Source organism: Miniopterus natalensis, chromosome 8, assembly GCF_054644295.1.
Source record: "Miniopterus natalensis isolate mMinNat1 chromosome 8, mMinNat1.hap1, whole genome shotgun sequence".
NCBI classification, from domain to species: domain Eukaryota; kingdom Metazoa; phylum Chordata; class Mammalia; order Chiroptera; family Miniopteridae; genus Miniopterus; species Miniopterus natalensis.
In genome coordinates, this window is record NC_142088.1 from 3,823,090 (window position 1) to 3,838,545 (window position 15,456).

The following is a 15,456-nucleotide window of genomic DNA, read 5'->3' on the forward strand; positions in this document are numbered from 1 at the left end:
GATTGACTATGTAATAATTCTGATTGTACTAATCTTCAGAGTTTGCAAGGTGTCTTCCTTAACTGAAAATACATTTCTTGCCTACAAATCATAGGTCTGAACCTAAGCGAGCATTCCTGAAGAACAAATATTCTGTAGTGGTGAAGTTAGTAACCAGGGCTAAAGAAGCAATATTAGCACTAACTCTGAACCATGGACTCAGTAGAGGATTCACCACTAGTTACTATCTTTGTGATCTTAGGAAACTCACTGTGCCTGTTTCATTATCTGTAAAATGGGCATACTAATGGTACTTTTACTGTGAAAGTTAAAAAATATTAATAACAATAAAGCAACTAATACTGAGAGGTTACTCTGGCAAGGCATTGACTACTGGCTTCACATGAGTTAATACATGTGAAGTGTTTAGTATAATTACTGGCACATAACAATATATATTAGCTAACATTATTAATCATTACCATCACAGAGTCATGTATAAAGTTAACAATGGTTTAAAACAGATACTTGAGACAGTTATGGGGACAAGAAGAACATCTAACAAGTGCTAAAAACATCTGCTGTCACAGATTTTTGTGTGAATGTAATACCAATTATCTTGGGAAAGACTTTTATTTCACCAAACTCTCTAAATAGACAGCTCCTTGTAGAAAAAAAAAAAAAAAAGAGAAAAAAAAAATTAACCAGCTGAGATGTTAGCCAGACTTGATTAATAATTCAAATAATCCAAGGCCCCCAACTGCCTTGTGTACATTTCTTTACCTACCTGATCCTCGGTGACCTCATTTGAAAAATGGGATAATAATGTCTATCTTATTGAGATACCAAAGAATTAGAGACAATGCAATATGAAAGCACCTAGCACAGTGCCTGTGAATATTTTGTTGTTGTTATTGTTACTTCCAAAAGGGCAGAGATCAGGTCTCCTAAAACATTTAAAGAATCTAGCAAAATGAGTCATTAAATAGCTGTGCCAAGAAAAAAAAAATACACTAAGTAAAATGATAATAACAACTTGTTAGGAATAACAAATTATATTTTAAGTTTATAATATAAAACTGAAATGGCCATCTAATCTAAATAAATTTATCAATCATTCCAGTGTTCCATCAGTAACTAAAATCTGAAAAAAATACAAGAGAATGTCTCTAATGTCGCCAATAAATGATAAATTAGCCCCAGGACAAAAGAGAAAGTATATACCCAGTGGGCCAATGTTCAAGTCCAACAACACAGGAGGGCAGTCTCCAGAGTCCTCAGATATAGGAAGGGTCGGGCAAATCCGAGCAACAAGCCAGCTCTATATGCCTCTAGTCCACTTAAGCAGCACCGTCCTCAAGAAGGAAGGAAGGACAGTGTCTTGCATTACTTCCAAGGGCATCTACTTCTAAAACGAGCAAAGAAAAGTGTCAAATATAACTCCTACTACTGAACTGTGGCAAAGAAGAAAGGAGAGTTCAAGGAGCAAAGCAGCATTTCCCATCCGGCTCCTGGCAGCCTCTATGTAAGACTCAAAACTACTTTATCACATGCAAAGATGGTCACGTAGAAAACATACAGTATATTTCTACTCACCACACAGAGAAACGGGTAACCACTGATACTGTTTACAGCTAAAAACTAATTATATTATCTTTTCAAAATTCACATTTGAAGTACTAATGATTATTTTAGTTCATTAAACTCGAAGCTTTATTTTCTGGTTTATTTACTTTCAAAATTAATATTACCCAGGAATCTCTACCTAGATTTATTTTGCCAAGAGAATAATTCTCCACCCCACAATCTAATTAGCATCTAGAATATTTTAAAAGGGCAGCAATCCATCAGCAAGGGAAGAAGAGAGTCCATGAAAATGGCCACAAAGTGACAAAAAAATATATAGAGCTTTCAATACACTAACAAGAAAGCATGTATTAGAACTATGACTCTCTAAAAGCTTAGTCTTGCCCTAGCACTAAGTTTGGCATCAAAACATTTACAGATAGTTTAACACTACACTTCCAAATGATTTCTATTTATTTACAGAGAAACACATATTCAACATTTCTTTTATGAGCTTTTCATAATTATAAATCATTAGATAATTATGAAAAGTTTTTATTTATACATAATGTTTAGTGAAGGCAATAAATACTCGATGCCTGAATAATAAATACTTGTACAAGAAAGATATAGGGGTGTCAATAAACTATGAATCATAATCCCAACCTTCTAGAATTTTAAAATATACTTGTAAATGTTAAAATGCCAAATAATATATATTTTTTTCAATATATCTTTATTGATTTCAGAGAAAGGAAGGGAGAGGGAGAGAGAGATAGAAACATCAATGATGTGAGTCATCATTGATCGGCTGCCTCCTGCACGCCCCCTACTGGGGATGAAGCCCACAACCCAGGCATGTGCCCTGATCGGGAATCGAGCCGCGAGCTCCTGGACCCTAGGTCAATGCTCAACCGCTGAGCCACGCCTGGCCGGGCACCAAATAATATTTTAACAGTCATTCTAGGAAACAATAAGAGACATCTTAAGGCAACCCATGATTAGCTATAAAATGAATCTTAGAAAATGCCACCTTATGTAAAGAGAAGAGAGACAGTGTCACACTGGAAAAGCCTGTACAATAGTCAGGAAAGCATTCCAAAGAAATTACATAGTGAATGAGGTCTCAGAATGTATTAATATTAACTGTAAATCTCATTTCAGAGATTTACAGCCTGAGATGGATGGCAGCAATTGCAAAGTTATTGCTCCTCTCCTAACTCAGAGATACCGGAGGATGGTCACCAAGGATGGCCACAGCACACTTCAAATGGATGGCGCACAAAGAGGTCTTGTCTATCTTCGAGATGCTTGGGGAATCCTAATGGACATGCGCTGGCGCTGGATGATGCTGGTCTTTTCTGCTTCTTTTGTTGTCCACTGGCTTGTCTTTGCAGTGCTCTGGTACGTGCTAGCTGAGATGAATGGCGATCTGGAACTAGACCACGATGCCCCACCTAAAAACCATACTATCTGTGTCAAGTACATCACCAGTTTCACAGCTGCGTTCTCCTTCTCCCTGGAGACACAACTCACAATTGGTTATGGCACCATGTTCCCCAGTGGTGACTGTCCAAGTGCAATCGCCCTACTTGCCATACAAATGCTCCTAGGCCTCATGCTAGAGGCTTTTATAACAGGTAATTAATTGTTTTTGTTCTTTAAAAAAATTATGAATGTTTTCGAAAGGGTACAGCCAGTAATGAGCAACGTGTTACAGAATCATTTCTTTGTGTTATTAGCAGGTAATGCCTGAGACTGAAAGGAGAGTCTAGAGACAAAAGATAAGAGAGATAATAAGAAATATGACTCTTAAATTTTACCTACTGAACTTAAGAAAACAGGGACCATTATGACACTAACATGTAGCAACATCTTATGCAAAAAAAAAAATTAACAAAAGATCTACAAGAGATTTTTCAGAGAAGCTAAATATTTTATAAAATAAGTGAATAAATATAAGAACATATTTGACATGTTACCTAACAGAAGAATTTCGTATTTTAAACTCGGCTAGAATTTTCTCCTCTGAGTTCACCTTTTCAACATTTACTCAATACTAGGTAAGCCCAGAGCACCAAAGTCAGCACTGTATACATACACACACAAGTGTACATACACATTCGTAGCAAAATGCACTGGAAATATAGCCACAAAGATTATGGAATGTTGCTTAGAAAACAGTAACACACAAGTAGGGCTAATGTACTTTTTATAAGTGATACATACAATTAAAAAAACAAAAAGAAATCCTGGTTTTAACACACTACCCAGGAACAATCAGAGAAGGTAAGCAATGGCCATATGAAGTCCCAGTGTGCCAACAAGTGGCTCCACAACCCATAATAAATCACTTAACCTTTACAACAAGAGTTCTTAAACTGGATCAGTGATTAGATAAAATTTAGAGGATCTGTGAACTGAGACAGGAAAAACTTGCATCTTTTTTCACTAACTCCTAACTGAAATTTGGTATTTCCTTTGACTATAAATGTAGGCAACAAAAAACAATAGCACCAGCAATACCTGTAACTTTGATACAAACAGAAATCAAATATTTTTATATCACACTTCAATACTTCAACATTACAGTACTAAATCCACCACTATTTTTTGTTACTTAAATGTATGAATAAAGCACATACAGTACTGTAACACAACTTTTTAAAATATTCAATTGGATTTCAATATAGTTGATTTCCTATATATTTTATTTTTATGCATTTAAAGCATAATCCCATAGACCTGCCTGCCAACAAGATCTGTGGCACAAAAGCAGTTAAGAAACCCTGATCTATAGCTCGTGGGAACAAGAACGCACGGGAAAGGTGCACTGGAATCACCTTAGAACCAGAGACTTCTTTAAAAAAGGGAGGGAGGATTTCAAAGTTAAAAAGCTCTTCAGTGTATCTACGGTCCTTTCCCCACCCCAAATCATTCTACTTTGAATCCAATCTCTATTTAGGCTTGAAGTAATCTCGTTGCACTTAAGTTGAATTTATTTTGTCACTTTTTTAAAAAACAGGGGCAGGAATATAGGTAATAACCATTGTTTGACTTTAAAACTTTATCCTTTTAGAGGGTAAAGTTTTACATTTCTAAGTAACAAAATTAATTTTGCTCATCTATTCTGAAATCGTAATTATTAAATGAGTGTATGTACACTTTCAAAAATTCTTCAGGCAAATGAGACTACCCAAATTAACGAGTTCCGTTCCTTGCTTATTTGGAAAGCATGGCACCAAGAAATGTGTAACTATTTGATATACCCTTCCCATGCAGAAAAGGTACTGACATGGAAAGTACTCATTCTAAAAAAAACTTAATGGTTTCTAATTTAGGTGCCTTTGTGGCGAAGATTGCCCGGCCAAAAAATCGAGCGTTCTCAATTCGCTTCACTGATATGGCAGTCGTGACTCATGTAGATGGCAAACCTAATCTTATTTTCCAAGTGGCCAACACTCGACCTAGCCCTCTAACCAGTGTTCGGGTCTCCGCTATACTCTATCAGGAAAGAGAAAACGGAGAACTCTACCAAACCAGCGTGGACTTCCACCTTGATGGCATCAGCTCTGAGGAATGCCCATTCTTTATCTTCCCACTAACCTACTATCACTCCATTATACCTTCGAGTCCTCTGGCTACTCTGCTCCAGCATGAAAATCCCCCCCACTTTGAATTAGTTGTGTTCCTCTCAGCAATGCAAGAAGGCACTGGAGAAATATGCCAAAGGAGGACATCCTATCTACCCTCTGAGATCATGTTACACCACAGTTTTGCATCTCTGTTGACCCGAGGTTCCAAAGGTGAGTATCAAATAAAAATGGAGAATTTTGACAAGACTGTTCCTGAACTTCCAACTCCTGTGGTCTCTAAGAGCCCACACAGGACTGACCTGGACATCCGTATCAATGGACAAAGCATTGACAATTTTCAGATCTCTGAAACAGGACTGACAGAATAAGATGTACCCATAGCACCCTATTGTTAATGTATTAAATATATCCAGCCAGGAATGCAGCTACTTTTCCTCCATCATAGCTCATGTTCTCTTTTTTCGCAACGCTGATTACATCTCTCTGATTACATCGAGCCTATGCTCATAAAAAATGGCTGAGCTAAAAATACACATTCTGGAAATATAACATTCTACTTTACAAAGTTTGTATCTGTGGTTGCTGAAATCAGTGCATCTCAACGTGACAGACATTTATACAGAAATGTTGGTGAATTTATAAAGATGTGGTATGATACCAATGATGAAGGTAATGGACAATGAAGTTTAACACAGTTGAACTCTAAGAAAATCAACCATAAATCTCCCATTTTCATCTGCAAGTTGAAGCAAAAACAGTCTAGTTTCAAACCTAGCTTCCTGGGTAGACAGGTGATTTCACAGTATTTAGTGAACATTTATTTTAAACTGTTATTTTTTTCAAGACAACAAAGATCATTCCTTTGGATTTTTTATATTACAAAACTGGGTAATACTCCCTTAATTTTTAACAGCTAAGAACAAAACTTCACAAGAAAAACAGCAAAGTATAGATTTATACATAACCCCATAGGCAGCTGAGCATGACACCCAAACACACGTTCATATATTTGTGGCAAAATGTGATCAGAGAAAATAAGACAAGCTCCAGACCAAATGGAAGCTGTGGTGGTAATTTTGACAAGGAGATACAAAATTAGATCTACATAAAGCCACCTACATAACAAATCAAATAGTAGTTTAAAAATTATAACCAACTGCTCATTAAATGGCTTGCAACCTAAGTAAAAACATTTCCTTCCTACCTACGATCCATTCAATGGCATAAAAAATAATAATAATAGTTCTAAATAACTTGTAAGTGCACATAAAAGTTTTTATAGATATAAAGGTTTAGCCAGATGTAATTCAACTAGGAAAAAAATCTCCAATAGATAAAGCACAAAATAATTAGGCAATGAAGTATTTTCAAACACAAATTCCTGTTTCCAACTTCAAATAGTTTTTTCTATAAACATAAAATGAGTGTTTATTCACCAGTAGGAGGTTGCACTAGATAAATCTATTATTTATTTCCAAACCTAATTCCCCCTGAAAATTATGCTTTCTCTGCTTCATTTTTTATTTTATATATACTAAGATGAACCCTTCATTTCCTTACACATCCAGTTTAAGACTATCCTTTCTTTGTATACTTTTCATGTCAATAAAAAATCAAACTGTCCTCAAACAAAACAAGAACCAAATAAGTCACCCTATCAAATTTCAAATAGACTTGTGGCTGCTCTTCTTTTCTGAAATTTCCCTTATTCAGGTTTATGTGGTAAAAGTGAAAAATTAACCCTCCCCACTAGTGATGACCCATGCAGGAATAATCTCGAGATAAATACTAGCTGAGTGAAAGCAAGCAGTTGTGAAGAGCAGAGCATAGCAGCAAGTCACATTTTCTACTCTTTGACCAAAAGGAAAAGAAATTAAGAAGAATTTTGGAGTGGTCTAAGACTGGTAACAGCAGAAGAATATCAAGGACACAGAAACTTAATTATTGGGAACTTTTGCCGTTTGAAAATCTTAGGCCTTCTTAATTTAAGTAGTAGCCAGACCAACAGATTTTTTCCAACCCAAAACGTTCTAACACATAGACAGCAATAATTCTTATTTCTATAATAAAGTAACAAGATTCACCTAACTTGTGAAAATAAAAGTTGTATCAAGATTTACATGGTATGTTTTTTCCTAAGAGCTCTATATCACTTCCACAGATCACAATTCCAACAGTTATGTGAAGGTGCCCAAACTGACACAACAAAGGGAATGAGTAGGATCTGGGATCTAAGTCTTCCTACAGATGAAGCAAATTCTCCACTGAAGTACACTATTTACACATTAATTTTGTATCTGAAAACTAGATGTGACTTCCCCCTACAAAGACGCACCCAAAAAAATTCTGTTGGTACACTAATGCTATTTTTTAAATGTTTCAAAATAAGACAACTAAGAAATGTAATCAAAAATTTTTGTCTAGGGCAGCGAATTTCAACCTTTTTAATTTCATGGCACACATAAACTAATTACTAAAATTCTATGGCACACCAAAAAATACATTTTTTGCAGATCTGACAAAAAAGGTAGGTATAATGGTGATTCGTTCACACCGGACGGCTATCACTGGGTTTGTTGCTGTTATTTTCGTGTCTCTTCTTGCCTTTTTGCTTAATCCTCACCCAAGGATGTTTTTTATTTTTTTTTATTTTTTTTTGAGAGAGAGAAAGGAGACACAGAGAAAAACATCAATGTGAGAGAGAAACATTGATCGGTTGCCTCCTGTACAAGCCCCAAACCTCAACCGGAGATCAAACCCACAACCTAGACGTGCCCTGACCGGGAACTGAACCTGCAGCCTTTTGGTCTACGGGATGCTGCTCCGACCAACCAAGCCGCCTGGCCAGAGCTGCTGTCATTTTTTTTATTTGACAATCTAAATAAGGGAAAAGAGGTCAGTGTCCCTGACTAAATAGTCAGATATTGCATGTTTTAAAAATGCCTGCAGCACACCAGTGTGGCATAGCACACGGTTGAAAATCACTGGTCTGGGGGATTGAAAGCTTCCAAAAGCACCATTCATAATTCTTTCATGTCACAGAATCAGTTTCTACATTAAGGATTAAGTTTTCTGCAAAGATGCCATTACCCTTTCAGGAGAATGGACTGCAAACAGAAAGAGGGGGAAATTACTGGGAGGTGGGAACGGCTCACTAGCCTGGACCACCTGGGAGCTCAGAAATGTATCTCAGACACATTATCAGGAAGAGCATGTTAGATCTAACTTAAATAATGCTTCTGGAGACCAATACAGATACCATGATAGTGCGAACAAACTGAACACAAGTAGGTACTAAAAACCATAAGGCTTAATTTTATTTATATACAAGCCCACACTGCCAACTGTCAGCAGCGTCCTAATAACCAAAAACTGCTTTTTGTCTACATCAAAGTATTTCACATCAAATGCACTAACTGGTGTCACACTAGCTGTGAACCTATTGGTATCATCAGGATCACTTCTTATTTGTTAACCATCTTTTAATTTCATCCTCACAGAATCATACTAGGAGATGATCACTGGAACTGATCTCCCCCATGGAGCAATCCATTCCCACTGAATAAGAATTCCATGATCACAGGCCTCTTTCCACATTTTCCCATGGGTGTTCTCCCATGGGTGTTAACAGGGATTATGCCCAATTCTTATCCAGATGTCTAATTCATGATAAGAAGCAAATACATGATAAGAACCATCTCCAATTAAAAAAAAAAATCATTCAGTACATTAAATTATCTTAATTTAATGTCACAGAACATCTCACAATTGATCAATAATCTATCAGTGTCCCAACAAACTAGTTTAGTACTGTTGTTCCTGAATAGTTTAAGATACAATTATAAGCAATTTTTTTCATCTACAATATTTTCAACAAAAGTGGGTTATTTACAAAAAGAGCTCAGAATAATTAGCACAGTTAATAACTTGAAAGTTAGCATCTTATCAAAATGCATTTAATAAAAACTACTATTATATACTTGAATATGTATGTGTAGAAGATGTCCTGATATTTTCGGAGGAAAACTTTCTTAAAAGTCTTAACCACTTCACATCAATTTAGTTTTATGGAACTTGCCTTCTCAAAAATATACCTTTTCTCTTTGCAAAGAAAAGAACCTATATTCTTAGCAGAGGATGATTGGGAAAATTACCCTACTGAATTAACAGAGTTGAAATATGAGAAAGGCAAATAACGATAAAAAGGAACTTTATACTCATCTAGTCCAAACCACCAAAGTGTGTGTGTGAAACAGTTAAAATCAAGCTACTTCCATGACAGAGAACTCGCTACTGGGCAATCCAAGCCATTTTCAGACAACTCCATTAGATCCTTTTAAGACTGTGTCAAATATCTGCCTCCTTAAATCTGCCCTTTAGACTCATACAGATCAAGTCAAATTCCTCTCTTACATGAATGTTAAGCAAATATTTGCGGAGAGTGACCCTAAAAACTCTCTACTCTGTCCTGTCCACAATCGTGTCTCCCATGTAGATAAGCCCATTTCCTTCATGCATTCCCCACCACAGGACTTCAAATGCCCAACCATTCTACTCCAAGGTATGAATCCTTCCAAAGTGTGGCTCTAGCACTGAACACAATACTTAAGTTCTCCTGTGACAACATAAAAGACAATGGGTCTATCACCTGACCCACTGGGGACACTTTCCTTCTAGTAACTGCTGCACTTGGACACACTGGCACTGCTGATTAGTATTAAGCAGTCAGCTGAGAAGGCTGTGCCTTTCCCCAGAAGGCTCCTGTTACACAATTGCTCCATATGTTAAACTGTAGAGTTTATTTATGCAAGACTGCATTTTCTACTGTTAAACTTCCATCTGATTAGATCTGGTCTCTTGTTCCACCTTAATTCTGATCCCAAGTCCCAGTTGTTCCTCTCTATAGCTATCCCTCTAGAAATAAATGGCTTGAAAATCTGATCACACACCAACATTGTCATCAATGAAAAGGAATATTATTTAGCTCCTAGCACAAGGCCTATCATATGAGTAGGAATTCATTAATTACTGAATGAATAAATGAGTTCACATACTTTTAATCCTAAAAATTCTGTTAAAGCATTATTACCTCCAGTTATTACAAGACCACTAAATATCGGAGGGCTTACATTGCTGGTGATCTTCTGACTCCAAACCCTATACTCTTTAAATTGTTCTTCATCACCTCTCCATATTCACTGTGAAATGTGTTCAATCAAATAAGGATGGGAGCACAGGTCCTGACAAATCTCCCAAGATAGTACTTATCCAATAGTCTATAATATGAGTAAAGCCATTCAACTAGCAATAAGTTTCTTCATGCTACACTCATTTAATGGCTTCTTATTTATATTCCTAATGCCATGATAATAAATGAGAAATTTAAATAACATCAAATAACTGATGTTAAAATGAGTTTGAGATGAAAACTAGTGCAAAAGTGGTATTATAACTACTTAGTTTTAAAAAAACAATCTGCCAATCAATCTGTGAATGATATTTACATATCTAGTATATGTTTTTGAGAAATGTTTACCACTGGCAGAATCATGCTCAGGAGAACTGGCCTGGTACTTCTAGGAATGTGGAATTTGTATAGTAATTTTCATAACTGCAATGTTACTATGAATTGGAATTTTTTTTCTCTCAGATATTAATAATACCTACTGGCAGTTTGTAAGGTAGTATCTTTAATCAGTCAAAAAGCCCATCTTAACATTATAGATCTTTAATATAAACTATGATTAATTTACCATAAACACTGAAATTCTGTTCACTTACTATGTTTGTGTTAATTCAGTGAAGACCTTAAACAATTTATTTTGACTAATCTCATTTCAAAACAAGAAAAAGGGAGTATACATCAAAAAGATCAGACAAATAAATGATTAAAATAAGAATACTCATAATTTTAGCCTTTGATCCCTTATATGAAAGCCAACATTCTAGCATTTTCTCTATTTCTTTTCACCTGTGAGATGTTATTTACAGTGGAAAAGAAGTTAAGAGACTGGGTCCTAGTTTAAAATTTCAGTTCACAAGACAGCCTTAATAAAAAAAGTATGCCTTGCAGAGAAACACAGACCTAAAAAGTAAAATCAAGTAAATCCTAATGACTGTATGCCTCAGTGCTGGTTCCACGCAAGAGCCCTCAAATAAACATGGAATTCTGATGTGACAATACTACAACCCCCTCTACTGGAGAGATGTGGGTAACAGAGTCACTTTAATAAATGGGTCCTTCTGTGGGAGCCTTGTGAAAAACCGAGTGTCATGGAAAGCCAGATAAAATACTTTGGAACACTAAGAAAGCCTTACCCACATCTTTTCGTCCTGGTTTTTCAAAGCGTCTGTCACCCCTAGAAAAGATAAATTCCAAACAAGACATGAGAGTGATAGATTCCTGAGCCACAACACACACTTCTCTAACTTTCTTTAATAGCATTTCTTTCTCTTTCAAATCAGAAAACAAATAAATGGTTATTGCCTAACATTTGGAAAACAGAGAAAAGCAAATATGAAAACATAAATATCCACAATCTCACATACCAAAAGCTAGCTTCTACTGACCCAGAAATGTTATTTAATTATAGTTTTAAATTAGATATATGCTTATTTTAAATACATGCTGCACACAGTTTTTAGATGTGTTTAATAATGTGTTTTCCTACATCATTAAACATTTTCAAAATCACCCTACCTTTAATGGTTATATAGAATTCTATTGCATGGATACACCACTATATAAGAAACCATGCTGATACTAAGCTGTTTGACTTGTTTCCAATTATTTTATATTATAAATATCATCACAGTGGACATCTTTGCACATACATCTCTGTCACAAACAATAGAGAGAAGACACTTTCATGAACAGTAACAAGCAAAACAATGTCATCACTTCCCACTTAACACGTATCAAATAGCAAGTCTAATTATTAAATATCCAAGCAGGCACTAATTTATTAACTTATTTATCTAAAATGCTTCTTTTAAATAACGGTCATTAAAAAATGTCTACACACAACGTGATATTCAATAATTAACAGCATTTTTTAAAAATGAAAACTTGTACCCTGGCCTGGTGGCTCAGTTGGACCATTGTACCATACACTAAAAGGTTTCGGGTTTGATCCCTGGTCAGGGAACATACCTCAGTTGTGGCTTTGATCCCTGGTCAGGTAAGGTACGGAGGCAACTGATTAATGTTTCTCTCTCTCTCTAAAATCAATGGATATATCCTCAGATGAGGATTTTTTATTTCTTTAAATATATCTTTATTGATTTCAGAGAGAGGAAAGGAGAGGGAGAGAAAGAAACATCAATGATGAGAGAGTCATTGATCGGCTGCCTCCTGCACACCCCCGACTGGGGATCAAGCCTGCAACCCGGGCATGTGCCCTGACCGGGAATCAAACCCTGATCCCCTGGATCATAGGTCAACACTCAACCACTGAGCCACGCCCGGCCGGGCTCAGGTGAGGATTTAAAAAAATAAAAACTTGTAACTGTACAAAGCGGCTTCTCCTCTACAGAAAGCAGAAAACACATTTTTTACACTAAGTAACCTTTATACCAAGGTGTGGATTTGTAGTTACCTTTCCTCCCAGCTCTGCGACCTATGCATTTCCCTGCCACCTCCTCGACCAAACACACCCTCTACTTCATCAAAGCTTCTTTGGTAAAAACCACATTCACCTCGGCCTCTGCCTAAAAATAAGAAAACAGAAAAAATGATAGTCAGATGTCAACATTTGGCACACGTTCAACACCAAAGATTAATCTCTGAAGTTCTGTCTCTATACAAAGCAGAATGCCTACATTTAAATATTTAGCGAGGCCCACGGATCTTTACCTATGAGATCAATGATGGCATTGAAGTAGCTAGACCACAGGAAGTTGAAAGAAACAAGTTAGTAAACCGGTTTGAGTCCCAGTCCCAGTCCTGAACAAGGAACAGTATCAATATTAAGCTCTTTAATAAAAAGTTGAATAGTGAAATTCTAAGGTGATTACTAAACAATTACTATAAGTTAAACCTTTTATTAGGTGATTTTTTAAAAAAAAAAAAAAGAAAGAAAGATTTGGAGAGTTTGCAAAGAGCAAATAAAGTACAAACGCCAAGCACAAATGTCAAAATAATTTATCTAATTCCAGAGAGAGTAACTTAATAGGGTCAACTCTAAAAGATCAATTTTGTGAACTAACTTCTTAAGGGATATTCCACAAAACCCAAAGGCTCAAACCTTGAAGAAAAGTATCACAAAGAAATCTGAACTACAGAGCTAATAAGAGTGTGTGGATGTAGGGATTTAGAAGCTCTAGTGGTTCAAGTTAAATTGGCCTTTACTAAAGGCAATTGGTTAGATCTATCAAAAATTGATTCAACAATTCTAACTAGAATTGATCCTAATAGAAATACTCTCACAAATATGCAAATGCATACATATAAAAGTGTTCACTGTAATTATGAATAACACAGAAACAATCTAATTAATGTGGATTGGCTAAATAAATTCTGATAAAACAATTCAGTAGAAGACACAAAAAATAAAGTACTGCCACTTAAAAAAAATCTACATTATTCTGTTTAATGACAAAAGCATGCCAAAGAACAATACATATAAAAGTGATTCCACTTATATAAATGATATAGCTGCACAGTTCGGGTCAGGAAGGATATATACATAACTGCTGGGTTTGGAGGCAGAAGACAGTATGAATTTTCCACCTTATACTTTCTGCACAGCGTGAGGATTCCCCAACTAATGTGCACAGTATGTTTCCAACACACAGGCCTGAAAATTGAAGGGTGAGGGCATCTAAGGATGTATTTACTGAAACAAAATTAAAGCCATCATCCCTAGCTCAAGTTCTCCAACAGAGTAAAACCACTCAAAGAAAAGTAATGCTGAATCTTGAATAAACGCATGGATGTATTCCAGAGCTAAATACAACTGAGTCAAATAATTATTTCAAATATCCATTCAGTACTTCACGTCCTGGTTATAAGTTCTCAAGAACTGACTCAAGAGTACAGTTGTACTTTATCTTCTTACTAGGAAATACAAACATGATGGACAGGACTACATGTGGGTAATTGTGGGGACAATGTAATGTGCTTTCCTAACAGTCCAAGCATCCATTTCTTCATCTGTAAAGCACAGGTGAAGACTAGGCTGAGCTGTAATTATCATAAACTTACCTTCTAGTCAAGTCAACTGAAAGGCAACTCCCAATTTCAGTACCTCTCTCCTTAGGAAATACATTTTATTTAAGATCCTCAAACAGTGTAATACAAACTGTTACACAATACTAGTATGATCCATATAATGATCATTTTGAGGATGAAAGAAAACCGGTACCCAGTCCTTTTAGAGAACAATTTTCTCTGGAAAACCATTAAGTATACATTACCTTGAAAAAGTGTTTTATTCTAAAAACATATGAATACGGAAAATAGCCTCCAGCTTGCTAGAAAAACAAGCAAAATACAGATAAAAGATTTTCTGCCAGTTATGACTAGCATTAGCACTGGACCTCCTTATGAGACTAAAGCTTTATAAGTGGGCACATAAAAACAATCAGTTTCTAGAGCAGCCTAGCTTGTAGAATGTAGAAACAATCTTCAAAGTGCACAAGGCTCATAATCACTTATGAGTGTAGGTCCCAGATAAGGAGGAGCAAGTAACTATATCATGAAGAATCTTTCGTAAAGCTCAATTTAAAGGACTGTTCTATTACCTGAGATTCTACCCTATTCTTTTGGGGGATTAAAATATACTTCCTTTTAATAAAGACAGTGGCTGACAGTTGTGTGGATCTGCTTTATTGTTGAACATCTTAACCAGATAAAATAGAAAAATGACAGCTGTGTTGTTTTCTCCACCATTTATTTGTATTTTAAAATTTTACTAGTTCATGATATTTAGAAGCTAGGAAGTCAGTCGGTTTTCATATTTAGTTTCCTCAAGTTGGAAAGAGCCAGGATTATCATCTAATGTTAGCTCTGCCCATGCAAAGAAAAAAAGAAAAAAGCCACAATAATCAATATTTAACCAACAAGTTAAAATTAAGTAATGAGTGAAGATGATAAAACACAGATTAATGGTCTTACGAAGCCATTAAAAAGAATCACGGTTGGGACAATGGTGTTAGAAGTATTTTTCATAAAGTCAGTTCCTTCATTTGACTAAGTTTCAAGCCATTCTTTCACACTGATGTTAATTCAGTTTTCATCACAGTATCTTTTGTATGTGCCCTGTTTAAATTGTGAATATAAGACTTCTATCCTGTGTGATCACCCTATGCTTCA

The 15,456-nt window shown here is 35.8% G+C and overlaps 2 protein-coding genes across 3 annotated transcripts in view; one reads left to right on the top strand and one right to left on the bottom strand.

Annotated features, from left to right (window-relative positions):
- Positions 1-15,456, bottom strand: part of GIGYF2 (GRB10 interacting GYF protein 2) — a 98,502-nt gene that overhangs the window by 48,684 nt on the left and 34,362 nt on the right. Inside the window, exons 8-9 of the mRNA XM_087819511.1 lie at positions 12,740-12,851; positions 11,460-11,500 (exon numbers count right to left, since the gene is read on the bottom strand). Of these exons, the coding sequence (XP_087675637.1) occupies positions 11,460-11,500; positions 12,740-12,851 (153 nt within the window). The remainder of the gene's footprint in view (positions 1-11,459; positions 11,501-12,739; positions 12,852-15,456) is intronic.
- Positions 2,726-5,587, top strand: KCNJ13 (potassium inwardly rectifying channel subfamily J member 13). Of its 2 annotated transcripts, none has more exons than XM_016204656.2 (2): positions 2,726-3,185; positions 4,887-5,587. In XM_016204656.2, the coding sequence occupies exons 1-2, from the start codon at positions 2,726-2,728 to the stop codon at positions 5,507-5,509; spliced, it is 1,083 nt and encodes a 360-aa protein (XP_016060142.2). In that variant the 3' UTR covers positions 5,510-5,587. The 2 variants fall into 2 exon arrangements, with proteins under 2 accessions (XP_016060142.2, XP_016060143.1); XM_016204657.2 differs by having other exon boundaries at positions 2,726-2,949; positions 4,887-5,035.

Coding starts and splice junctions, on each gene's coding strand:
- KCNJ13 (XM_016204656.2), top strand. CDS start 2,726: ATGGATGGCAGCAATTGCAAAGTTATTGCTCCTCTCCTAACTCAGAGA. Junction 3,186..4,886: donor GCTAGAGGCTTTTATAACAG/GTAATTAATTGT, acceptor TTTCTAATTTAG/GTGCCTTTGTGGCGAAGATT.